The 25,351-nt window shown below is 41.1% G+C and overlaps 1 protein-coding gene across 1 annotated transcript in view; it reads right to left on the reverse strand.

Moving 5' to 3' along the window:
* DUOX2 (dual oxidase 2) overlaps positions 1–25,206 on the reverse strand; it is a 26,278-nt gene extending 1,072 nt beyond the window's left edge. Inside the window, 33 exon segments of the mRNA XM_074289513.1 lie at positions 358–475; positions 477–514; positions 801–829; positions 832–1,032; positions 1,946–2,099; positions 2,350–2,477; positions 2,891–2,940; positions 3,741–3,840; positions 4,356–4,586; positions 5,389–5,567; positions 6,387–6,470; positions 7,060–7,129; positions 9,188–9,363; positions 11,409–11,502; positions 11,726–11,957; positions 12,512–12,697; positions 12,988–13,190; positions 13,781–13,894; positions 14,202–14,339; positions 15,378–15,496; positions 15,886–16,061; positions 16,819–16,982; positions 17,851–17,953; positions 18,481–18,571; positions 19,326–19,422; positions 19,554–19,614; positions 21,430–21,596; positions 21,752–21,953; positions 22,190–22,377; positions 22,774–22,938; positions 23,281–23,370; positions 23,814–23,888; positions 25,091–25,206. Coding sequence (XP_074145614.1) covers positions 358–475; positions 477–514; positions 801–829; positions 832–1,032; positions 1,946–2,099; positions 2,350–2,477; positions 2,891–2,940; positions 3,741–3,840; positions 4,356–4,586; positions 5,389–5,567; positions 6,387–6,470; positions 7,060–7,129; positions 9,188–9,363; positions 11,409–11,502; positions 11,726–11,957; positions 12,512–12,697; positions 12,988–13,190; positions 13,781–13,894; positions 14,202–14,339; positions 15,378–15,496; positions 15,886–16,061; positions 16,819–16,982; positions 17,851–17,953; positions 18,481–18,571; positions 19,326–19,422; positions 19,554–19,614; positions 21,430–21,596; positions 21,752–21,953; positions 22,190–22,377; positions 22,774–22,938; positions 23,281–23,370; positions 23,814–23,874 — 4,209 coding nt within the window. The 5' untranslated portion in view covers positions 23,875–23,888; positions 25,091–25,206.
* Positions 25,207–25,351: the final 145 nt, after the last annotated feature.

Raw genomic sequence — 25,351 nt, forward strand, 5'->3', positions numbered from 1 at the left:
CTAGGATGCCCTAATAAGATCCATGACAACCCACTAGCTTCCTATGGCAAAGGAGTAAGGAGAGGAACCTAGACAATAGATTTCAGTAGCAGAGAAATTCGGGTTTTATGTCCTCTCTTTCCCCCCTTTGGAGCTTTCCCTTTACTATCCTCAAAAATGCAAACTCCTTGAGTTTTTTATTCTTTGTATCCCTAGGAGAATACCTGCCACATTGTTAATGCTTTAAAAATGTTTGTTGAATTGAACTGAAAAATGTAAATTTGCCATGATTGACCAGAATAGCTACATGTCATCCCGAAACAATTAGGGGGAATAATTTTCTCTCTTCAGCCTAGGTGGGACCAGAGAAAGATTTACCTTCTTGCAGAGCAGTTGGCTATTGACTGATGACTTGAAGGCCAAGTCTTTGAGGATGGAGGCGAATGGGGTGACCCCAATGCCCCCACCCACCAGCACAGATACCTCAAACTTGTGCACTCTTGGTGGCCTTCCCAAATGGACCATCCAGGTACAGCTGCCAGGAGGAAGAGGAAGATAAGAAAAGTCAGGCTACAAAATCTAGTAGTGAGTTCAGAAATGGGAAAGGAAGAGTAAGAGGAGACTTCATATAAGATTGGCTTTAATGAGGCACCCCTTCTTCCTCTTTGCTCGATCCAGGATATATAGTATCTTAGAACATCTGGAGCAGTTGGCCCTGGATTTAAGCTAGAAATAATCTTTGAGGAATCTGGTATCATTAAATCCAGGGTATAGTGAAGGGGTCCTGAAGTATTTAGCAGAAACAAGAGGGAGAGGGATACCTTAGGATATAATGCACAGCTGTTTCCTGTGGAAGTGAGTAGATTTCTCTAAGTCGTATGGTCCAGGGCCCCACAGCTCTGATGTGCAGACTGAGTGTATCCTCATGGGGTGCAGAAGTGAGTGTGAAGGGATGGTATTCTGTGGTACCCAGAGACAAGCAGGCAATACGTACCCATTGCCCTGACTTGTACTCAAAGCCCTGGGGCCGCTGGAACTGCAGGTGGGTAACACCTGGTGGGAATGGAGAGGATAGAGGTTAATATAATCCAATGAACATTGATCAAAGAACTATTATGAAAAATATCAGAAGGTATCCTTAGGAATTTCTCTCATAGGTGAATGCTGGCAGTGATCCTTTCCCATCCTACAAACCATGAGAATCCAGAGAAATTTCAGAGCAAAAGTTGGCCAGGGAAGTAGGCAGCCATGTTGACTGAGGCCATTGATTCATCTCTTCTTTATTACTCAATTAACTAATTAACAAATACTTAAATACTTTCTATGTGCCAAGCACTGTGTGAGGCACTATGAGATAAAAAAGGCCAAATAGTCCCCTGCTTCCAGACACTTCTGTCTAACGGGATGATCTAACTACTTGAAGATTTCAGAAAATCTATGTTCCATCAGTTCTTCCCATTAGGATTTACCTTTTGGGTCTAAATTCCTAAGTCTAAGAGATTAGGACATGGGGAGCCACAGACTCCTAAGAGGTTGTTAAGAGTTCTCTCTGAGTCATTTCATCATCATTACCAAATAAGTGTGGGGAGGGATGGAAGTGATAAAAGGAGGAGTATAAGGGGCTCTGACTTGTCCCTTTCCTCATAATATACCTGATATGTACCTAATTACTTCTATCTTGTCTCCCCATTAGAAAATAGAAATTGCACTATTTTTTGCCTTTCTTTGAAATCTGGTGTATATTAAGCACTCACTAATAAGAATTGATTGGTATAGAAACATAAATGTTTACATTTTCTAGTCTACAAGTTTATTTCAGTCTCTACAAGAGACACTATTTAGGGACAGTGCAAGAATGAAGCTCTTGTAGAGCTCTGTGAATCCACGAGGTCCTGATTCCATGGTCCTCCAGCAGTCCTACCCTTAGCTATGTCCATAGCTTCTATCCCCAGACAGAGCCCCATACCTGAAGGCAGCAGCTCAGCCTTTACAACGCTGATCTCTACTTTCTTCCGGCTCAAGCTCACCAGCTTGTCCCCACCATAGATAATAGCTGGAATCAGGAAGTAAATGTGGAAACGGGGCAACTGGATCAGGGCAAAACTACCATGGATGATGATCTAGGGAAAAAAATCTCATTGGTATAGTTCAGAGCCACTGGTATCCCTGAGCTCTGTCTCTTCTCCACCCTCACACAAGGCCCGTGCCAGGGTATTCAAGACTGATTTCAAGCATGAGGACCCCTGAGTCTCTATCATGTTTCTACTATGACCAGAGCCTGGAGGTTGTAAGTCCCTTTGTCCATTCTGTACTCTTTTTGGGACACCCATTTCTTTTACTGAGGTTTTGCCTCAATCAAGTCCCCCTCACCAGGATGTAAAATAGGATGTAGAGATGGTGGGTCAGCCAGAAGCCCCGGAAACTATGTCGGCGGAAGTGATGGGAGGCAAAGACGTACATGATGGCCAGAACCACTAATAGAAGCACTCCTGTCATGCCTAGGGAAGATGAAGGGAAGGAAGAAATGACCTTGTCCTGACCTCTATGACTGAGCCTCCCCTATCTTGTCCTATTTTGAGTTAAAAAAGAGCCCTTTCCTGATATATCCTGACCGCTAGTTTATAGTCAAGTGTTGTCTTCAGTATCCTACTCCCACTGAGATGGACAAATGAGTCCGTCCCCCCAAGATGAAGGAAAGACATCTGAGGATCCCATTAACTTTCTCCCTTATCTTTGCAGACAGGTATACAAATACCAAGAAACATAAACCATATAATCACAGAATGTTAGGCTTGGAAGATACTCTAGAAATCTCCTAGTTCAACTCACTCATTTTATAAGTAGAGAATCTGAGGTTCACATATCTAACTCTACCTTCCTGTTATCGGCCTTATACCACCCTGCTCCTTACCTGGAACAGTCTCAAAGAACCACCAATAGAACTTCTGGGGCAGCTGCGACCTGATGGATAAAGAGAGACTGAGCTTCAAAACATGAAGAGTAAAAGCCTCATCTAGCAAAAAGGGGTTCAGGTCTGGCCCTTGTTCTATAAATTGCCTCCTTTTATAACCCTAACAGCTAAAACCTGGCTTGACTCCTTATCTTTGCAAAGAATTCCTTTTCCCTAGCCTATAAAGGTGCTTCAGGGAAAGAAGTAGTGCCTCAACCTTCTCTCTTCCTCTCTCTGTCTCTGTCTCTATCTCTCTCCCTCTGTTTCTGTATCTGTGTGTGTGTGTATGTGTCTGTCTGTCTCCAGACCATCTGATACCCTACAAGTGGTTTAGGGAGAGAGGGATGGAATTGAGGGATAATAAGATCCAAGGTAATTGGCCCAGGTTGAGAGCTGGAGCAGCTCTACAAGTAGAGTGATAAATCCAAAACGCCAGACATACCTGCCAAGTTCCCATGACTTTCTTCCTCTGGTTCCAAAGAGAACCCAAGGAAGAGCACAAATTATCCGACTCTGCCCCTCAAAAATCCCCAAAACAACAACAACAACAAAAACTATCCATTCAGCTCAAAGAGACAAAGTTGCTTCCACTAGAAAAAAAAAAGAGGCAATTCCATTGTGTTACTCTCAAAGATTTCTTTCCACATCCCCCCAGGAGCCCAGTGACCTTCACAAAGCTGGTTGGACAAATAGGTAGAGATTTCCTGTACTTTCTCTCCCCACCTCCAGAAACCACCAAGAGGACAAGTTATCTTATAGCCTCCTATGATAATTCTCATTTGACTCTAGAATTGTCTTGATCTATACTGACCCATCATTCACAAAGACATTTGGGAAGATGCAGGAGAGCACGCTGAGTGGACTGACTGAGAAGATGTAGACATTTACCACATGGCCAGCACTGTGCAGAACTGTGAAAAACAGACTCGGGATTAGAGTCATAGAAGGGGAAATGAGACTGAAAAAGTGGAATGATTAGAGAAATAGGAAGACAAGACAGAAAGACAATAGGAGATTAATCAGAAACACATCCCATATATTCTAGAGACATAAATAATAGAGACAGTGAGGAATAGTGAACAAAGCCTTGGACTTAAGAGTCAGAAAAATCTGGATCCAAATCTAACCTCAGACACTTACTAAATCGAACATCACTTAAATTCTCTATTTCTTCAGCTTTTTCATCTGTAAAATGATGTTGTTGGCTTCAAAGAGCCCTTCTAGCTCTGAATATGTGATCCCAAAAAAATTCTATGACCTTTTTCCTTCTTCTTATGCCATCTCCAAGCCTAACACTAAGGTCATCTTGAGGCAACTTGGGGACTACTCTAGTCAAAGTTGAGACCCAAGCAGAAGTTTGAACAGAAAGTAAAAGAAGGAAAGGCGGTGGCGGGGGGGAGTCTGAGTACTTTCAAAGGTCCCTTACTAGCTAGAATGAGAGCTGCCATGGCAATCCAACGGTGGAAATCCACTGCAGCATCAAAGGGCACATAGCGGTTCAGGAAGGTCTCCCGTAGGAAGGTGATGAGGTTGCGGCACATGGTGAGCAGGATGTAGGAGAACATGAAGGAGATGCTGGCTGCTGTCCCTCGGGACAGAATGAGACCCACAAGTGTAGTCTGAGAGATGCCCGAGCTTGGTAAACCAAAAGCGTAATCTGAGGTAAAGAATGGACACAAACAAGTTTTTTTCCCTTTTGATTTGGTTTTTCTTGAGCAGCATGACAAATATGGAAATATGTTTAGAAGAATTACACATGATTGGCCTGTATCAAATTGCTTTCTGTTTTGGGGAGGGAGGAGGAAGAAAAGAGGTGGGGGGGAATTTGGAACATAAGGATTTGCAAAAGTGAGGGTTGAAAACTATCTTTACAAGTATTTGGAAAAGTATAATACTTTTAAAAATAAATACTTTCAAAGTTCTGCTTAGATCCTATTCCATATGATCTTTCTTGCCATTTTAGCTGTTAGGGCCTCTCCTTCCCCCACACAGAAAAAAAATAACCTGTATCTACACACATACATGTGTATATAGGCATACCTACATACATATATATATATATATATATATATATGTATATGTATATATATATATATCCACCTATATGTGTATATGCAAATATGTATTATATATATGTGTGTGTATATAGTGTTATGTGTGTATAGATTCTACACACACACACACACACACACACACACACACACACATCTGTGCCTATGCTATATCCTCACAATGTAAAATTTTTGAGGGCTGGAATTATTTCATTTTTGTGTTTGGACTCTAGGACCTAGCTTGGTGCTTAGTTTATAGTAGATATTTGATAAATGCTTACTCCTATTTGCCTGTGCCAAATTAGATGGGTGGAGGATTCCTATTTCTCTCCATGGTGCTTTATTCTCAATGAAAGACCCCTTTTCTTGGATGAAGATTACTTGGATGTTGTCCCTAGAGACACTCACAATAAGCCCGCTCTGCGAACAGCCCAAGACAGATGGCAGAGAAGATAGCCACACAGCCAATATGTCGCCGATAGTTCTCCACAAAACGCTTAAACTGCTGGAGCTTCTGAAAGAATTGCCCTCCATGAAGTTTTTCCCTCTGGGCCTCTGTGTATAGTCGTGGAGCAAGAGTATGTGTCCTGGAAGAATGGCAATCAATCAATGAATGAATAAATTTCATCATCCAATTCCTAGGCAAAAGTGGTTGGAAGACAGAAATAAAGCAGACTTTGCCCTCAAGGAGCTTTTAATGTATCAGGGGAAACAACATTTACATGTGAGCGTAAAAATAAATTCTGTTATAAATCTTAACTCCCTGGGAAATGGTAGGAATGTGGAAAATTTGGCAGATATAAAAATAAAAGATATCAATAAAAATGTACTTAAATGTAGATATATAAAAAATAAAGATAAGATACTTTGAAGGGAAAAGGAATGTACTATCAATTGGAGGGAGATCAGAGAAGGCCTCATGTTAAAGATAGCTTTTGAACTGAATTTTGAAAGCTACAGGTTATTCCATCTTGTTTCAGAACCTTAATCCTTCCTTTGCTTCTCTACTTAAAATATATCAGAGACAGGTGACTTCTCAAGCTTCCTTCCCTTTCTCTTTTCCGCAAGCACGTGTTCCTTGGCACCAGTCTCTTACTCAAAATTTGGGAGCCTAGGCATTCCTTGAACTGGGAATTAACATTGTAAATGACTTTTAAAATGGATTACTTTGGGCAGAAGGACGTATTTGGTTGGAAGGGGCCGTTTCAAATGTGGATTGCAACAGAAAAAATTAGAGTTTCCTAAGTATAAGTTCCCAAAGATAATGGGAGTCCCTTTATTAGCCAAGAAAAACATAGGGAGAGACTCCACTTCCAAAGCCAAACAGGCAGACAGACACATACACACACAGTTAGGGTCTCAGAGGGTCAAGAATCCTGTCTCCAGCTGAAGGTTCTGAGACTTACTTCTTGCCAAACCTCTTCCTCATCCCAGTGCTGCCAGGCTCAGAGGTCTCTGAGGGTAGAATCTCAACTCCATTGGAATTCATGCTGTGAAAAGAGCAAAGGGGTATATTTTCGTTATGTATATTTAAGAGATTCCAGCAGATTATGTGGATAGGTGAGGGTGGAAGCAGGCAGGCCTTGAATAGAGACAGTAAAAAGCAGTAAACAGAAACCTGTATTTGGAATTAAGAGGTCTGAGCTCAACTTCTGTTACCTGTGAGAGCCTTGTATCCATGCTTTATAGAGCTAGAGTAGAGAACATGATTCAATCTTCTCTTTTTACATATGAGGAAACATCAGAAACAGGTGGGAGAGCTAAGATTTAAATCCACATCTTTTGTCTCCAATCAGTGTTTTTGATACTCTACCAATTTGCCTTAACTTTAAGCAAATCATTTACTATCTCCAGACCTTGATAATCCAGAATGTTATTCTTTTCCAGCTATAAATCCTACGAACTAAGGCTATGTGGTGGGAGGAAAGGGGTACGGGAAAAAGGGTATCAAACTGCAAGTTCCTTAGGGGGTGATTTAGCTGTCTCCACTTTGCTATGCAATGAAGAAAGAAGTGGTAGCTCAGGAAAGGTCGTAAGACCCAATTGTGGTCTCCTCTCAGAGCCCTGGTCTCTACTCACCCTCCTGCCCGGTTTTTGTCAATGAAGGAGACTCGATGGTTGATATTCTGCCTAAAGATATCTGGAACACCTGGGGAGGAAAAAAAAAAAGATGAATAGGTTTCCCTAGAGGTTCTGACCAAGATAATTGCAGCAATGATCATAGATGAAATTTCTTTCTCCAGACCCAATCTATAGCACTCCTTGTTTTGCTTCTTTTCTTTTCTTTTTTTAATAATAATATTTCCCTATATTTAAAATGATTGTACACATATAATAATTGCTTGCTGACTTGGGGAGGAGGAAGGTAAGGAAGAGAGAAAGAAAAAAATTTGGAACTCAAAATCTTACAAAAATGAGTATTGAAAGCTCTCGACATATAATTGGAAAAATAAAATATTGAAAAAAATAATATTATCCCCCACAATTATATATTCCTTGTTTTTTCCTGGCACTCTTCTGAAAGAGTGTTCTCTAATGATAATATTGGTTTATGGTTCTGTATAGTTTGTAGATCACTTTAATATTTAATTTAATAATAAAATTTTAAAAATTTAATATAGACTCATTGGAATTCAAAACTTTTAAAGGGTTTCAGAATTGTTTTAACATGTACTTGGAGGAAAAATAATATAAATTATTTAATTAACTATTTATATCATGTTATATAATAATATAGTAATATTGAATAATATTTGCTAATTTAATTCTCACAGTTTTGGGAAGGAGATACTATTATCATCCTTATTTTGCAGATAAAGAAGAGTGGTCAAGAGTGATGGACATTTTCTGGGGGCCATGATGAAAAATTAGAACTTGTGTTTTCCTAGCTCCAACTGCAGCAGTCCAACCTTCTATGCTGCTTATAACCTGGCCACATTCTAGAGCAGGAATCCCTAACCTGGGTACCAGGAACATGATATTAATATTTTAATAATTTTTAAAATATAATTTGCTTTCTTTCTCATTCTATATATTTAATTTTATGCATTTTAAATACATCATTCTATAGGGTTTATAGATTTCACCAAACTGCCCAAAGGTTCTAGGATATAATTTAACATTGCATGTTCTAGACCAGAGTTTTTTAAACTTTTTCCACTTGAAACCCCTTTTTTCCCAAGAAATTTTTACATGATCCCAGATATAAAGGTACATAAAATAGGAGTACAAATTAAATTAAACATTTACTGATAATAAATCATAATTTTTGGACCTCCACATTCAGTAACAAGACTCTCTGGGTTGCAACCTACAGTTTAAGAAGCTGAGTTCTAGAGAGTAGAACTGTATCCCCTCATTTGTATCCCCAATAACCAGTTGTGATCTAAGCCAAAATTTTCTCTCTTAAGCCTTGACTTGCCCTATAAATCTCTTAGCAGTCACTTCCTCAGTGACTTTCCCTGGGGTCACTCTCAATGTCACACAGAAGAGATGAAATTTGAACCCAAATCTTCCTACTTCGAATCTGTTTTGATTGATTTCTTCTGCATCGTGGCAGAATATACACACAAATATACATATATATGTATTATATATTGTGTACATATAGATATACCCAATATATACATGTGTATACATGTATATATGTGTGTAGATGTAGATGTACCTAAGAATAGATATATATGAATATATAATTGTGTACAAATAGATGTATCCAAGAATACATGTGTGTATATGCACATATAGATATGTCCAAGAATGCATGTACATGTATGTGTACATATAGATATAATAAATAACATATATGTGTATATATATGCATTTGTGCATATATACACACACACACACACACATATATACTCTCAAGAAAGATCTCAATGACATCTCTTTTCCTGAAAGGGCACCTAAATGTTGCAGTAGTTAGAGTGCCAGGGCTAGAATCAGGAAGACCTGAATTCAAACCTGGCTTCAAACATTTACTAGCTTTGTGACTCTGGGCAAGTCACCTCACCTCTGTCTGCCTCAGTTTCCTCATCTGTAAAATGGAGATATTAATAATACCTATCTCCTAGGAACGTTGAGAGAATCAAATGAGATGATGATGTAAAGCACTTAGCATAGTCTCAGGCACATAGTAAGTCCATATAAATGTAAGTTGTTGTTTTTATTACTATTTCTCCTGCTTTGTTCCCTCCTCATCCTCTACCTTTGACACAAAGCTGGGTGAGACGGAGCTCGCTATCATGGTCCCTCAGCATGAAGTGGAAATCCTCCCAGGTCAGCTCCTCCTTGTCTTGGAAGCCAGACTCTCGGAACATGGACTCCACCACCTCGGCCAGTTGAGCCTTGGATAAGCAGTTGTTGGAGATCTCGATGAAGGATCTGGTTGAAAACAGCAAGAGGACCAGAGACTGAACAGAAGGCAAGTAAGGTCAGACTGATCCTACGCAGGGTAGGGCAGGTAGGTTTGATGATTATCTTAGGTGTTATCAGTGACCTGGAAGCGGAGTTGAGAAAGTCTGCAGCTGACACTAAGCTGGGTTGGGTTGCTAACAGCTCAGAATACTGGAACTGAACTGGTGACCTTGACCAACGGGAGAAACAGTCCATCAAAAAAAGCAAGGCAGCCTGGTGGAAAGAGTACTGGGCGGTGGGAGCTTGAGCCCCAACTCAGACACCACTTAACTGCATAACCTTAGAGAAGACCATTTTTAGAAGTTTCAGTTTTCTCATCTTTGATTCCAGCAGCATGAATAGCTCAGCACTGACAGGAACCCACAACATGGCTGATGTACCAACCTCTCTTGTATTCTCTCTCCCTTTTTGGCCCTATTCTTATTCTTATTCCTATTCCCTACACCTGGCCCTATTCTTTTCACCAGCCTTCTTTGGAAGGAACCATAATGGCAAGTAGAGTGAATAGATGCCTGCAAAAATGGTGATTAAAGAAAAACACTGAAAATCATGGGATCATAGATTAGAACTAGAAGGGATCTTAGAAGTCATCTATTCTAGTGTAGAGAGAGTCAAATGGTACAGAAAATAGACAGCTAGACTCGGATTCAGCAAAACCTGAGTTCTAATATGATCTCAGACAATTAGCTATGTGACACTGGGCAAATCACTTAGTCTCTGCCTCCCTTCTCTCATCTGTAAAATGGGAATAATAAATAATAATTAGCATCTATCTCTCATTTGCTGTGAGGATATGACAATATTTGTAAAGTACTTTGCAAATCTTAAAACACTATATAAATGCTAGCCATTATTAGCTATAACTAATCTTCTTAATCTGTAGATGAAGAAACTAGGCACTCATTAAATATAGATCTGATCTATAGATCCCCAGATCTTCTGATGGGGATGAAAGACTTCCATAGTTTTGTACAAGACAGTATATTGAGCAAGTAGGCTTGGCATTTTTGTCCTTGTCTGAGTCACTCCCCAAAATAATCACTTCCTCAGTCATAAGGTCACATAGACAAGTGAAGAGATGGGATTTGAACCCAATTCTTACAATACTTTTTCCATTGATGATATGGATAATTAGAGAGATATCTCCATCATATGTTGTGCATGACCTGGGAAATTTTCAAGAACTGGGAAGTGAGTATTAGAGGACTGTGTCTAATTTGTATTTTTACAATTTGAGAAGGAAGTAAATTATTAAAGAGATAGGAAGATTAGAGGATTGTGGGCTGTTTAACCCAAAGAGGGATATTTTATATAAAAATAGTATTCAGCTATATTAAAGTTATTATGAAAAAGATGCTTATTATTTGTTCTCTAGTTCCACAGTAGAACAAACTCCCTCCCCCCCCCAAAAATGGGCTTAGGTTCTAGACAGCTGGGTTGGTGATAAGAAAGACTATCTTTATTGCCAGTATGATTAATAGAGTGCCAGATGACCAAAGGAGATTCATTAAATTCATCCAATTCATTCACTCACTAATCTGTTCATTGTTTCAACTAATAAATATCTAATTAATAAATAATAAAATTATGATGTCCAAAGTTCCTCCTTAACTAAGCTCTATGATTTTAGTATTGATTTAATATTTATTATTCATAGTATTGTCCTAGAGATTATAGTGTATGTCTCTGGAGTAAGGGTGGGCAGAATTAACAAATACCAAAATATCCAGGGGAAATGTTGCCATTTTTCTTTTTGGACAGTTTTTAAATGATTGGGGGAGTCTATTTTAGATATTTTAGGTGTAGTACTTCCTGCAGATTGTGAATTCTTACATTCTCTTGTATGTAAATTTATATTCCCTTCCATTTTATAATACTTTTTTGCAGATATCTCTGACATCCTTATTTTAATCTCCTGCTGGAAACAACACTTCTCTATCCATAAAATTCTCTTCCTGTCACTGTTTTTCTGGAAACTCATATTAAATCCCAGTCACCAGAGTTGCCCTTACCTCATCATAGTGGAGAACTCCTCCTTAGAGAGAAAGCCATTCTTATCTAGATCATACATGGTGAACATGAGCTTGGATTTATCTTCTGGGGAGCCTAAGAAAATAGGGAAAGAAATTGAGATTTCTGAGGTCCCTTGGCTCCTTTCTCAGTCCAGGGTTTATTCCAGTAGATAGGAAGAGCAATAAGTCAGACTGGAAACCCAGAAATCAGAGAATAGCCCCTGGGGAAGGAGAAGAGCAATGTGAAATTCTTGCATTTTTGAGGTTGTTTGGGTGTGTAGCCAACCCCAGCCAAGTTCACCCCTTCCCTCCTCTACCTTTCATGAAGATGACCAGGATGTCTAGGAATTCTCTGAAGGATAAGTATCCATTGTTGTCTTTGTCAGCTAGGGAGAACATGGCCTCTACAAACATGGCCTGAGGCTTAAGGCCAAGGGACTCTGCAAATTCTGCCCTGCTTAGCTCACAGGCCAGGGCCTCTCGAACCTTCTGAGGTAAATCTGAATCTGGAGGCCAGCTCCTTGTTTCTGCCTGGTCAATGTCCAACACCTAAAGTTGGACAGTGGAGGAAAGAGGGGGAGAGAAGAGTTCAGGCCTAGGGAAAGACCCAGTTCTAAGTATCATTTTCCTGTCTTGGAGGCAAGAATGACAGATATTTTATAATTAAATATTTTTCCAATAGCACATAAAAACAATTTTAACATTCTTTTTTTCAAATTTTGAGTTCCAAATTCTTTCTCCCTCATTGAGAAGGAAATCAATTTGATATAAGTTATATACATATTTTGGAAAAATTGTATATGATGATTCATTTCAGTTCAACAACAAACTTTAATTAGAGTCAACTGTACTCTAAGCTACATTTTACTTCCTTTTGGGGCCAAGGAAGGGGAAATTTCTTGTTAACTAGAAGACTAACCAAAAGTTTTCCAATAATTTAGAGATTTTCTGTTTGCTGGAGAGTAAACTTGAAAAGTTCTGAAGACTAGAAGTTGAACCAATTACAAATCTTAAAAGAAAAGCAAACACATAATAGACACCTCCAGTTTCATCTCCAATCCTTTTTCTGTTCTACTTTATACATGTACTCCTGTCTGTGGTACCTGTGCAAAAAGGTGCCTAAAAAAGGTCTCTAGGATATGCCCTCGCTGCTGCTTGGTCACAGCTTTTTTGAGCAGGTCTCTTTCTCCAATCTCTGACAGCCCAAAGTCCAGGTCCCAATGGGCACAGTAACCCCGAAGGTGCTGGATAAAGATACCCCGCTCCTCCTCAGAATTGAACATCAATACCTAGGACAAGAATAAAAGGAAGTGCTCCTAGTTTTGGCTTCTTGTTCAGGCTCCCATGTAGCATCCCCCCAAATCCTGAAGGACTTTTTGGATGAGGAAAGGATGCAATAATTCTCAGCATAGCTATAATGGAAGGAAAGATTAAGTGTAGTGAGCAAGAGGAGGTTCTAATAGAATAAGTGGGCCTGAGTTTGGGTTATTTCTGAAAACAAATTGAGACTCAAGGGTGTGGCAAGCAGGGATAGAAGGGTGGGAAGAGGGAACAAAAGGGATGTTCCAAGGGGCCCTACTATGTCATATTCCTTAGGGATCTTGAGTAGCAGTGCCCGGCGGCCACAATTGTTTGACTGGATCAGGTTCATCTGCTGTAAAGGCTGGAGCTGGATGGTCCGGATAATAGATAGTTGTTCATCTAGCACTCGGAGGGATCTCTCTGGTAACAGCTGTAGGTAGATGGGACAGCTCCTCTTGCCTGGACCTGGCCATTCCATTGCTGGTGAAGAGAAGGGGATTAAGGTAGGATAAGAAGAGGGAGCTTTTTATTTTTCAAAAGACATGCAAAGATAGTTTTCAACATTCCCTTTACAAAACCTTTAGTTTCAAATTTTTCTCCCTCCCTTCTCTCCTTCCTCTCCCCTAGATAGGTTAAGCATGTACAATTCTTATAAATATATTCTCATATTCATCATGCTGCATAAGAAAAATCAGATCAAAAAGGGGGGGGGAGAGAAAGAAAAAGAAAACCAAGTGAATAACAGCAACAAAAGTAAAAATACTATGCTTTGATCCACATTCAGTCTCCATAGTTCTCTCTCTAGATGCGGTGGCTCCTATCACAAGTCTATTGGAGTTGTGAAGACTAGATTTTTAACCCTAACCCTAGGTCCTGAGGAGACTCTGTCACTTTAATTGTTCTTGCTCATTTGGAAGATCTCCCCATCTGGAATTCACCTTTGCCTGGATTCTTTTCCTCTGTTAACCTCCGTCTCACCTGGTCCCTCCATGACCCCATCCCCATTTCATCTGGATCTCTTCCCTCAGTTCACCCCACCTTACCTGGCCCTTTCTTCTTCCTTTTCTCACCTGCTATCCCCTCCATGGGCATTTCCTTCTTTATACTCTGTTTTTCTTTCTTCTGTAGCTTCTTGAACTCTCTGCCTCGGAAGCATGCTACCACCCAGGCAATGAACAGACTCACTGGAGTGAGGAAGGAGGAGATGAAAGGAAAGGGTCAGCAGGGACTGATGAGCAGAGCCCTTTCCCTCCCTGTCCCCTGCCCATCACACCAAGTTTCCCAAGAGCTCCTATCATTGCCTCTTCTGTAACCAGACTATCCTTGAATCCAGACCCCAGAAAAGGGTATCTGGGTGATTCATTTACTGTGTATTGGGATATAGTAGACAGGGCCTGTCGGACAACTAGAGGAATAGCTTATAACTTGGGAAAACTCAGGGAAGGAAAAATAGAGGGAGTATGAGGGAAATAGTGGGTTGGGATGATTTACCTAAAGGGAGAAGGAAGAGGGCTACAATAACAACCCCAAAGCCAGGACCACTGTCTTTGAAATAGTCAATCACTGTCATGTTCACGCAAGGTGGCAATTCACCTTCTTCAAGTTGCTGGGGTTGTGGGCAGGGGTTTCCTAGAGAAAAGAAAAGCATCCAAACTTGAGGCAAGAAACTTCTCCCTAAAGATTCTATCTCGCACTCACCTTCTATCTCTTTCTGTTATGGGCTTTAAAAGGATATTGTGCCTCCTTTCCAAACTCCTACTTGCCTATGGGCACCTTTGCACATTCCACTGATCTCATTGCATAGCATGTCTTCCTTTGTGTCCCCCCGTCCAAATTCTTTGAAAATATTACCAAGTACTATGCCCAAAGGGCTATAAAACTGTGTTTATCCTTTGATCCAGCAGTGCTACTACTGCTATATACCAAGGAAGTCATAAAGGAAAGAAAAGGACCTACATGTGCAAAAATGTTTGTAGTAGCTCTTTTTTGTGATGGCAGAGAATTGGAAAATAGGTAGGTGCCCATCAATTGAGGAATAGATGAATAAGTTGTGGTACATGAAGATAATGGAATATTATTGTTCTATAAAAATGATGAACAAGCTGACAATAGAGAGGTTTGGAAAGATTTACATACACTAATGCTGGGTGAAACAAGCAGAAGCAGGAATACATTGTATACAGAAACAGCAAGATTATGAGATGATCAACTATGAAAGACTTGGCTCTTCTCAGTGGTTTAGAGATCCAAAGCAATCCAAATAAACTTTGAATAGAAAATGCCATCTGCATCCAGAAAAACCCCCTAAAACTATGAAGATTGAATGTTAATCAACATATGCTATGTTCACTTCCTTTTTATATTTTTTCCTGTCCTGATTTTTCTCTCAATGTGATTCATAAAGAAATATGTTCTAAAAATAATATTAAATTAAAAGAAAAAGAAAATACTACCAAGTAAAAACCACTAAGTTGCTGAGGTTGTTTCTACCTGAGGCTTCATAGTTTGTATAGGACCAGACATTGAGTCAGATGGACTTGTCTTCCAAGACACTTTTCTAGGTCACACCCAAGCATAATCATACAACAATGATCACTTCCACAGTTTCCTCCCAATAAATCTCTGCAAGGTCCCTTCTCTCCAGGTCCCTCTTCCATGATCATTTACCTTCATGCCAGAAAAAGACATTGAGCTGCAGGTTATCAGGACTGGCGTTAGTAACATCTACCAAGACATCATGGAGGGTTGTATTTCGAATCTCAATGATCTCCTCGTCTGTGAACAGTCTAAGTGGAGGTAAGAGAAAAGCTGAGAATTATTGGAATGAAGGGAAAAGAAGGCAGATTTTCATAACCCCAGGAGCCAATATCAGGAAAAGGTCGAAGAAATGATGAAATAAAGTGGAAGAGCTAGAAAAGAATGAGAAGGAGATACATATCAGATCTGAAGATTCAGAGTTTAGTCATAGTAGGGATAAAAGGAAACAAGAATTAGAGCCTGTATTGGGGATGATTATCAGGAGATTTTTAAGGCTCATCCAAGGGGGCAATGTAAAGGATGGAGATGTTAACTGAAGCCTATGTTAAGGTCCTATGTCAGAGGAGGAGGATTTAATATCTCTACTGAGGGCCAGTTTGGGGGATAAAGTCTCTAGATGTTTCAGACAAGCCCTCACCCATTTCTTGTGTTCTCAAACCAGTAACGGTCCCCATCTCGTAATCGAACAAACTGGTCAAAGACAATGTTGCAAAACAGGGATGCAGGGTTCCCGTAGCTCTCTAAGAGGCCCCCTGGGAGCAGCTCCAGATGAGACAGGCTATGGTTGTACAAGGTGGCTATCCCCTCCAGGACCTGGGAATGAAGGACATTGCTCTAGGTGATTTCTCCGCATCTGCCTTATTGGTTTTCCTCATACTTTAAGGTCCTTAATCAGCATGTTCCCTTGTGAGTTGATGGTGAGAGGGCAGAAGAAGTTGAAGAAGTAGACTCACAGGTTAGGCTAGGTCAGAAGAAGGAATGGGCCCTCTCTCTCCATCATTGTACCTATAGTCAAGCTGTCTTCCCTAAGACTTCTTGCTTTATCTCACAATGCCCCCCAGAGTCACAGGCAGCCTCTTTGGAGTATGTGCCTTCCTCTTTTTTTCTCTCTGACAGAGGAATATGTTCTATTTATTTATAATTATTTAATATATATCATAGTTATTATATTATATATTTATTTTAATATATTATAATTATATTATATATTTATAATTATATAATTACCTACTTTTAACTCTGGGTCTTGGTAGGAGACTGATGTCTTTCTAGACCTAGAGATGACCCTTGGGACTTTATGTCTGCAACAACAACTTCCTAGCAGGCTGACTTTTTAGCAATCACTTCTGATTCTCCCTCTCACCACTGCTTGATCCAAAGCTCAGTGTTTCTTTGTATACACTCTGGGACACTGTTGGGTTTCTGGGGATTAGTGAGTTTAGCTCCTGTTTTGGGGTTCTAACAGGCCCAGAGTAATTAACAGTCTAATGGGAGACTGAATTGGGGTATACTTGTCCTGGGAAGGAGAGCTTTTCTGGGGGACTATTCCTGATTAGAAAGTATTTCTCACGTTTGGCTCCAGGTGGGGGTTGAGGGTAGTCCAGTTCCCTAGTGGCTTCAACCCCATAGCTTCAAGAGCCTGGTTGTAGCTGGGCAGTCCCAGGTCCCGGCCTCTCTGAATGCTGCTGGCCACATAGTCTGTTCGTGAGAACTTGCCAGAGCCAGGCCAATAATCTGGAAAAAGCAAAGATGCAGCCATCCCACATCAGAAGCAGATGGGGATTCTGCACCATCATTTCCTCACTTTACTAATTTCTCTTTAGTCTTTAGTCACTGACATTCCCTGCCCCCCCCCCACTCTCCTAGTTCTGGGGAGAGAAGAGTCAGCCTTTTCTGACCACAGGAAACTCAGAAACTCAGGGACATAGTAGACAGAGGATTGGATTTGGATTTAGAAAAACCTGATTTTGAATCCAACTTTAGACATTTAGCTGTGTGCTCTTGAGCAAATCATTTGATCTCTACCTCAGTTTGCTCATCTGTAAAATGAGGATAAAAATAGCATCTAGAGGTTTTGTTATAGGGTGAAAAATGAGATAATATTTGTAAAATACTTTTCAAACCTATGTATATATGTATGTATACATATATGTATATATCTCATGCATATATATATAACTAGCATATATTATGTATAGTACTATATATATATATACACACACACACACACATACTAGCTATTATTATCATCACTGGATGTCCCTTCAGGTTGGATTCAGTTAGAGTTCGTGGTCTAAATTAGAGATAGGTAGAGTTGATAGTTGATAGATAAGGTGTACTTGGCCATGATCGAACTAAGATCTAAGGATCCCCAGAGCTTGAATCTTTACTCCTTCTTCTAGATCTGACTAATGTGAACACACAGACTTGTCCCTGACTCAGCCATCCTTGGCATTGGGCAAGAGATCAATTTCTTTCCAGTCAACCCTGGAGGCTCAACCTATTCATGCCTTACAATATTTTCCCTTCTTTCCTGACCTAAGACCTCTCTAACCCCTGGATCCAGTCCATAGTGATCTCAGCCTTCCGGCTGTTTCCATACCTCTCAGATCCTGCACCACAATCCTGTCTTCTCGCTCTGCAATCTGTGAGGCCATTCCCAGGAGCAATTCGTTCACTGCCTCTGCACTTCGAAGATTTGGGTTCTGAATGGGACATTATAGTTGAGGTTTAGTACAAAAGACCTTCTCGAGTATTCTCCCTCCCCAGCTCAGGTCTTTATATTAGGTTCCCTTGGCCCCTGTTTCTCATCCCTTGAACAATAGGTGGAAGTTTCAGAGGCAGATTTGGACTAGATGTAAGGAAAAATATCCTAAGAATTAAGAGTCTTCACAAAGAGAATAGGTTTCATTGAGAAACAATGGATTCTTTATCACTGAAGGTCTTTGAATAGAGGTTGGTGGCCATTTATTGGGAATGCTTATTGGAGATTTCTTTAGATTTAACTAGGTAAAATCTCCTTCAACTCTCCATTCCTTTCCTGATTCTTGCCCTTCAAAGCAGCTGTCCCCAAGGTCTCCTTTTACTTGCTCTTGTCATTCCCACAACCAACCTGGGATAATGGAATCTAGAAAATGAAAATTGTCATTTTATGCTGAAATAAATACAGGAAGAAGACTGAAACCCACCTCCTGGGACCCCAGTCTTTTCTTGCCCCAAGTCCCCAGCTAACCTCTCGATTCCAGTAGCTGTTGCAGACTCTAATTGCTGAGGAGGTACCTTGGCCCTTGTTAGTGATTTTTTGAAAATGACAGCTGGCATTTCTGAAATAGAGGGAACAGTGGGAATGATGATAGGAAGTCATGGGCGGAAGGAGCAAAGATCCAAAGTAGTGTGAGATTATTGGAAGTCAGAATTAGAAACAGATCAAGGTGAGACATTTGTTGGGGAAGCTAGAGCTAGGAAATTTGCTGTAGGATCTTGTATATGGAAGATGACTTGATATTTGATTGTTTGGCAGAGGAATAGAAACTCTTAACTTTCACCCTAGGCATGGGCATGTAAGTTATTGATGAAATCTTTAACTCTAATCCATACTCAAGGAAAGTTATTCAACAATCAATCGATCAATTAATCAACTAAGATTTATGACACGCCCACTACATGTTAGATACTAGCTATACAAAGACAACAAAATTGTTCCTGTCTTCAAAAGGATTACATTCTGCTGGGGCAGACAAAATATGCATATGCAAATAGATATAAAACAAATGTAGGGCATTTAGGTGACATTTAGGAAATCAAGAAAGGCTTTGTGTAAAAAAGGGTATCATCATTTCATTGTGTAAGATCCATTAAGGGACAGTGATTTCCAGATTTCCAGAATGTAGGGTTTTCCCAACCCTACATTCAACTCCAGTTTCCTAACCTGTTGCCCATCTTCCCTTTCTTGTCATCATTCCCAGGAGATGAGTGTATGGGGATTGGGGGCATAGGTAGAAAGCTGACAGAAAGTGAACTCCTCAGGAGAAACTCCACCCCTGCCATTCTCCATCACAAGCCCACTCCCTCCCTTACCTCATATAGACACCAGGGGGCACCATAGTGGAGAAGAATTGTTTGGAGGCTGCTAGGAACTCGGGTGAGATGCTGGGATCCAAAAATGACTTGTACCCTGGATAGAGTAAGATCATGAGTTTTCATTTCCCTCCAGTCCTTCTTCATTCCATAAGTTCTTGCTTACACCAACACTCCACTCCCTCAGCCTATGCCAGCCCTGAGCTTCTGTCCCTATTTCCCTCTTACCTTCATATGGCGGTGAGGTTTTATTCAGGAAGCTGGGCAGCCATTCATACAGGACAATGCTCTATATGAGGAGGAGATGAGAGAGAAATGCGAGGTTGATGGCAATTGCAGAAGAAGGGGAATGAGAAGAGAGGACTGGGAGGAGGTAAGAAGTCAGGCAAGAGAAATGGGAGACTGAGTGGATGCCCATCAGCTGGGGAATGGCTGAATAAATTGTGATATGTGAATGTAATGGAATACTATTATTCTTTAAACAATGATGAACAGGACTTATCAATAGTCACAATAAAAGTCTACAAGTCTTGGGATCATATTTATTGACAATCAAAAGAACTAAGCCTGTGGTCAAAAATATCATATCCAGCAAAGTTATCTATAATAGTGATGAGAAAAAGTGAATATTCAAAACTAACTTACAGATTTTCAGGACTTTCTATCAACCAAACTCGAAATTAATAGAAAACAACATATGAGAGCTAATATCAAAGATCAATTTCAAGAAACTCGACATGGAAAAATTATTTATGTTTTTTTTTAACATGGGAAATGGAATACCATATGTTTAAGATTGACATCAACAATAGGGCAGTTCAAAAGAAAGATTGGGGCAGAGTTAAGGTAAAAATAGTAATTATGTTATATAAGTGAGATACAGAAGAAGAATAGACACTGAGGCAGTAGAGGTGGGAAGAGGGTTTATAGTTCTGAAAATTTACTCCCATCAGGAATGGGTTAAATAGGCAACATTATATATAACATTGTATACAGTAACAACATGTGTGTGTGTGTGTGTGTGTGTGTGTGTGTGTGTGTGTGTGTCTTGAAGGGTATAGCACCCTCCACAATCTATCAAGAAATAGAGGGGGGGAAATGGGTGAATGGGGAAGCAAAATGTGTGTGTGTGTGTGTGTGTGTTATGTGTGTGTATGTGTGTGTGTGTGTTAAGTAATAGCAAGGCATCAGGGATAGCAAAGATATGTATGTATATATAAATATATCTTTTCTTAACTATAGCCTTCTTGGGAGTGGGGAGGGGGATAAAAGGGGGGGGAAAGAATAAAATTTAAAAAGTGAACAGCAGAGAACAAAAGAACAATCTAAAAGAAGCAAAGAAAAGATGGACACTTGTGAATATTTCTTCCATTTACATATATACTTTGTTGATCTGGTAATTTGTTCTTATATATTTTGAATCCACCCTGATATTCTGCTAGTCAAATGACAATGTTCTCTCTTGTTTTGTTTCATTTTTTCACCTTTTGTTGTTGTTTGCTTGTTTTTTTTTTCCCCTGTTTAATCTGATTTTTCTTGTGCAGCATGATGAATATGGAAATTTGTTTAGAAGAATTGCACATGTTTAACATCAATCAGATTTGCTTGCTGTCTTGGGGAGAGGGGAAGAGGGGAGAGAGTGAGAAAAATTTGGAACACAAGAATTTGCAAAGATGAATGTTGAAAATTATCTTTGCGTGTATTTGGAAAAAATGAAATACTATTTAAAAAAAAAAAAAAACATTAAGGCAACTCTAGCCACATGTGTGCCCTACAGATATGTGAATGTTCTCTGGTTACATGTTCTTTGTATATGTACTCTGCCTCATTGGTGATGTGGTAACCTATATCTGTGGGAGAACCCCATGTGTGCATGTGGACATTTTTTCTTGTCATTTTATATTCTATGATGTTTGATTAAATTTTTAAAAATATTTTTGGCTTTGAACTGAAAAAAAAAAAAAAAGAAAGAAAGAAAGAAAGAAAGAAACTATAAGCACCATATAAATGAGTTCTAGTTGTGATACAGCTCTCTGCCCTGAGGGTGGAAAGGATTATTACCCCTTCTGGGAAGCTGAAAGACTAGAAGCTGCTGGTATCTGACCTGGTAGGTGGCAATGACTCTCTTTCGGGCATGCTGGAACAGCTCTTCATCTCCCCAGGTCGGGTGCTTCTGGGCCAGCCTCTGAGCCCACAGATTATGGTATCGGAACCAGAGGAGGCCCAGTGCCTGCAGAAATGGATTTTGGTTTCCCCTTTCGGCTCCGAAGGCTACAACCAACACAAGAAAAGGAAAGTAAACTCTATCCCTCCTATTGATTCCAAACTCCAAACAGATCTGCATCCTTTCCCCCCTCCCCATCTCTTCTTTTTTCCTAATCTAGACCACTCCCAAGCCCACAGCTCTCCAAATTCCCCAGACTCACCATAAAGCCCTTGGGGCCCCTGCTGCCCAGTGGAAGGGTCTGGTGCTATCCACATGAGGAAGGGTCCTTGAGTATCCTTGGGGAAAGCAGAATCTGGCCCTGATTCCAACTCCCCACCAGAAAAGCTCCTTAGTGCATCGCTCCAGGAATGAGAGGAGCCGTAGATGGCGCTGCCATCCAGCCAGCTAGTGACTTGGTTGATCTGGGGAGAGACATAAGAAGCAGTGTGAGGGTCTGTATAGTAGTAAGTTGTCTGGGAGAACAAGTATCCACCCAGGAGTTCCATTTGACTCTTAGCCTCACAGATAATATCCCTCATTCCTCCTCTCCCCCACCCAAAAAGCCCTCCAAAGTCTGACTAGCTTCTTATCACCATCCTGAACTTAATTAGGAGCCTGATTGAGACCTTCTTGTGACTGTGGTCTCTTCTAGAATCACCTGGTCTCGGGGATTGTTAGGGCTCTGCCCTGTGTGTGGGTCCCACTCACTCCTCTGGAAAGGCAGCACTATATTCCCTGTGTAGTCTGGATCAAATACTTTGTCTCCTTTAGGTATTTGGATGTTCATAAACTCAGCAGGACAGCCTGGCCGTTCCACACTCACCACCTCAGAGAGGACATGGTAGCCTGAAGACAGGAAGAGCTAGGGATCAGACTGGAAAAAAGACAACATTTTTCCCTCCCAAGACCTGGTCACTGTATCAGAAAGAAGCCCCCTCCTCTTTTTTTTCCAAGCTAAATCTCCGAGGGAGGGACTAGGTAATCTATGCAGAAGAGTTAAAGGACAAGTATAGCTTTTGTTCCAGAGGGAAGGAGGGAGAAAAAGGGGAGTGGGGATAAGGGATTGGGAATCTGTAAACCTATTCTTTCCACACTAGGTCTCTTTGAAGAGAGGGCAAGGCCAGTGTTAGGACTAAACTCAAACCTGACAGTGGAACTGGTATTGAGGAGAATAAGATTCCCACAATCCTCCCCATTCTTCTGTCCAGGGAAGTGTCTCTGGAAGAGGGCTATTTTCCTCACCAAAAAAGACCCCAAGCACAGTGCGGTTTTGTAAAGAGGAACTCCCAGAGGGACCCTGCATGGCAATATTACTGATGCTTCGGGGGTTGGGTAGGTGTGGTTCTCCCAAGGGTTGGTAAACGCCATCTGAGTATGTAGCAGGGACCAAACGCTGGAGCCTGGAGCCTGAGACCAGGAGGGAATGATGTTATGCTTTGGCTAGGAACCCTGGCCTGGGTTTAGCCAAACTCCAACCCCTCCAACCAAAATTAGGTCCTTTTTAGTTCTCTATTAAGACGTCCTTAGTAGACCTCTTTACCCTTGCCTGGGGCCAAGGTTTAGTTCTCCAGGTTGTGCCCAAAGGCAGTATAGAGAGATGTTTCAGAGGGAAGAGCAATTGGTTCCGCCTACTGGTCAAGCACCCCTCTGCAGCCTCCTGGCCATCCCAGGAAAGTGGATTTGCATGTCCCAAGAATTTCCCTTCACCATACTAAGCCTCACAGCCAGCTAACCCAGGCCCTTTGGTACCTGCGGAGCCCAATTCATGGTGTCTCAGATTGTTGAACCAGCCATCATAGCGCTGTACTTCCCAGAATATGGCAGAAGACTCCTGAGCCCCTGAAAGCAGAAAATTTCCTGTCCTGTCCCTCTTCATTGGACATTCTTGGATTTCCCCAAAAGGAGATCCTTCTCTTCCCTCAGGAATCAAGTAACTGCTCCTGTCCCTCCCCTGTTCCTCATTCCTAAAGCCTGCCTAAGGACATGTAGTTCCCCCCCTCCCCAGGAATAATGACTCCTGTCACCCCTAAGGTTTAGAACATCCTGACCTGCCCAAACCAGCTGGACCTGAGTAGTGGCTGGTTAGAGAGAAGGAAAAGGTTCAGTGAGTTGGGAGCTGATCCAATCTGGTAGAATCCTTCAGCCTCACAGAGCAAGATCATTGATACTTTCCCACTCATCCCAACTCCTGCTTTTCCCATCTTCAGGTCCAGAGGGGAGAACTAAGGAAAAGAGTACTGGACCATTTGACTTTCTGCCTCCCAAAGTATGTCATTACTTACCCACTGGATCCCAGGGTCCAATCAGAACCATCTGCATTGCTAGTAACCATGTACTAAACATGATTATCCTAGGGCCTAAGAGGCAAGGAATGATGTGAGGAGGATAAAACTCACTTGGTATAGCCAACCCCATACTCCTACAGCCAGCCAGGCACAGACACCAACTCTCCCCTTCTCAGCACTACCCTGATGGTCAAGACCTGCTTCCTCCCATTATAAAAAGTAAAACTGGAATAGAATCAAGGTAGGTAGACCTCCCCAAAGTAGATCCACCAATTTCCTCTGGCACTGTGCCAGAAATTTCTATCAGGGTCATTTATCTATTGTTCTTTAGCAGGTTTTTGTCCAGTCAGTCTTTTCCTCCTTCCCCCATCTAGGACAGTATGGTTCAATGGAAAGACAACTGCATTAAAAATTAGGAGATCGGGAGTCTTCCTACTCTTGGTTCTATTATTCACTCAGCTCCCTGAATCTTAGTTTCCTCATCTGCAAAAATGAAGCATTTGGATTAGATCTCTGTAGTATTTTCTAGCTCTAAAAATAACTATTTTTCTTTATGCTTTCCCTCACCCCCAAAGACACACCTATTAAAAACCTAAAGCATTTCACACTATTTTTGCTCCTTGAACTTCATTTGTCTCCTTGATCTTCCTCAACTCCACCTCACTCTGAAGTGGGATGATGGGAATAAAAATAGAGGGGGGAGGGAGGGACCAGTATTAATTGGTAGAGGGGGAGTAGGACAATTTAGGGTAAGATATTCTAGGCTAGTTGGTCAGGCAGTCCTAGATCCACTGGGGAAAGAGGCTGGGGGATTCCAAAGTACAAACCGAATAGGGACGAGATGTGTGGGTAGGTAGGGAAGAGGGTTAATTGGATAAGAAATCCTCAAATATTAGTTTCCTAGAAAGTTCTGTTCTAGGAAAAGAAGAAAGAATTCCTCTTTCAAACTCAGTATTAATACATGAAACCCGATTCATGCTTCTTTCTCTATGAAAGCACTGTGGAAGGGAGAGCACTGAAGTGGAACCACCCGACCTGGATTTGAATTAGGACTCCGAGGCTTATTAGCGGTGTGACCCCGGGCAAATTTTTTAACTTCTCCGAGATTTTAGTTTCCTCATCTGTAAAATGATGGACTTGGATAAGAAGAAGTCTCTTAACCTCTCAGAAGCAGATTCCTTTCTCTTGCTTTGCGACTCTCTGTAGCTATCTCTATTTTCCCTCCCGGAGCTACACTTCCTTCCCCCGGTCTCCAGAGAGGCTTGTGTACTCACCTTCCTCTCCCCACGTTTTCTTGAAGGTTCAACGTCTTTTGTCAAGTGTCCGTTCAGACTGGAGTCTGGCCCTGAATGTGAGCTACCGGGCTTGTAGGCTAGACTACTGCTCCGAGTCCACCCGCCCAGCGCTTTCCTTTGATTTGCATAAAGTCACACCCGGAGGTTTAACCAGTTGACCTACACCCCGCCCTTCATTTGCATAACCCCCTTTCCCCACCTCCAGTCCCGGACCCCAGGGGGAAAAATAGAGACTCACTT

This window comes from Sminthopsis crassicaudata, chromosome 2 (assembly GCF_048593235.1).
Source record: "Sminthopsis crassicaudata isolate SCR6 chromosome 2, ASM4859323v1, whole genome shotgun sequence".
In the NCBI taxonomy this organism is placed as follows: domain Eukaryota; kingdom Metazoa; phylum Chordata; class Mammalia; order Dasyuromorphia; family Dasyuridae; genus Sminthopsis; species Sminthopsis crassicaudata.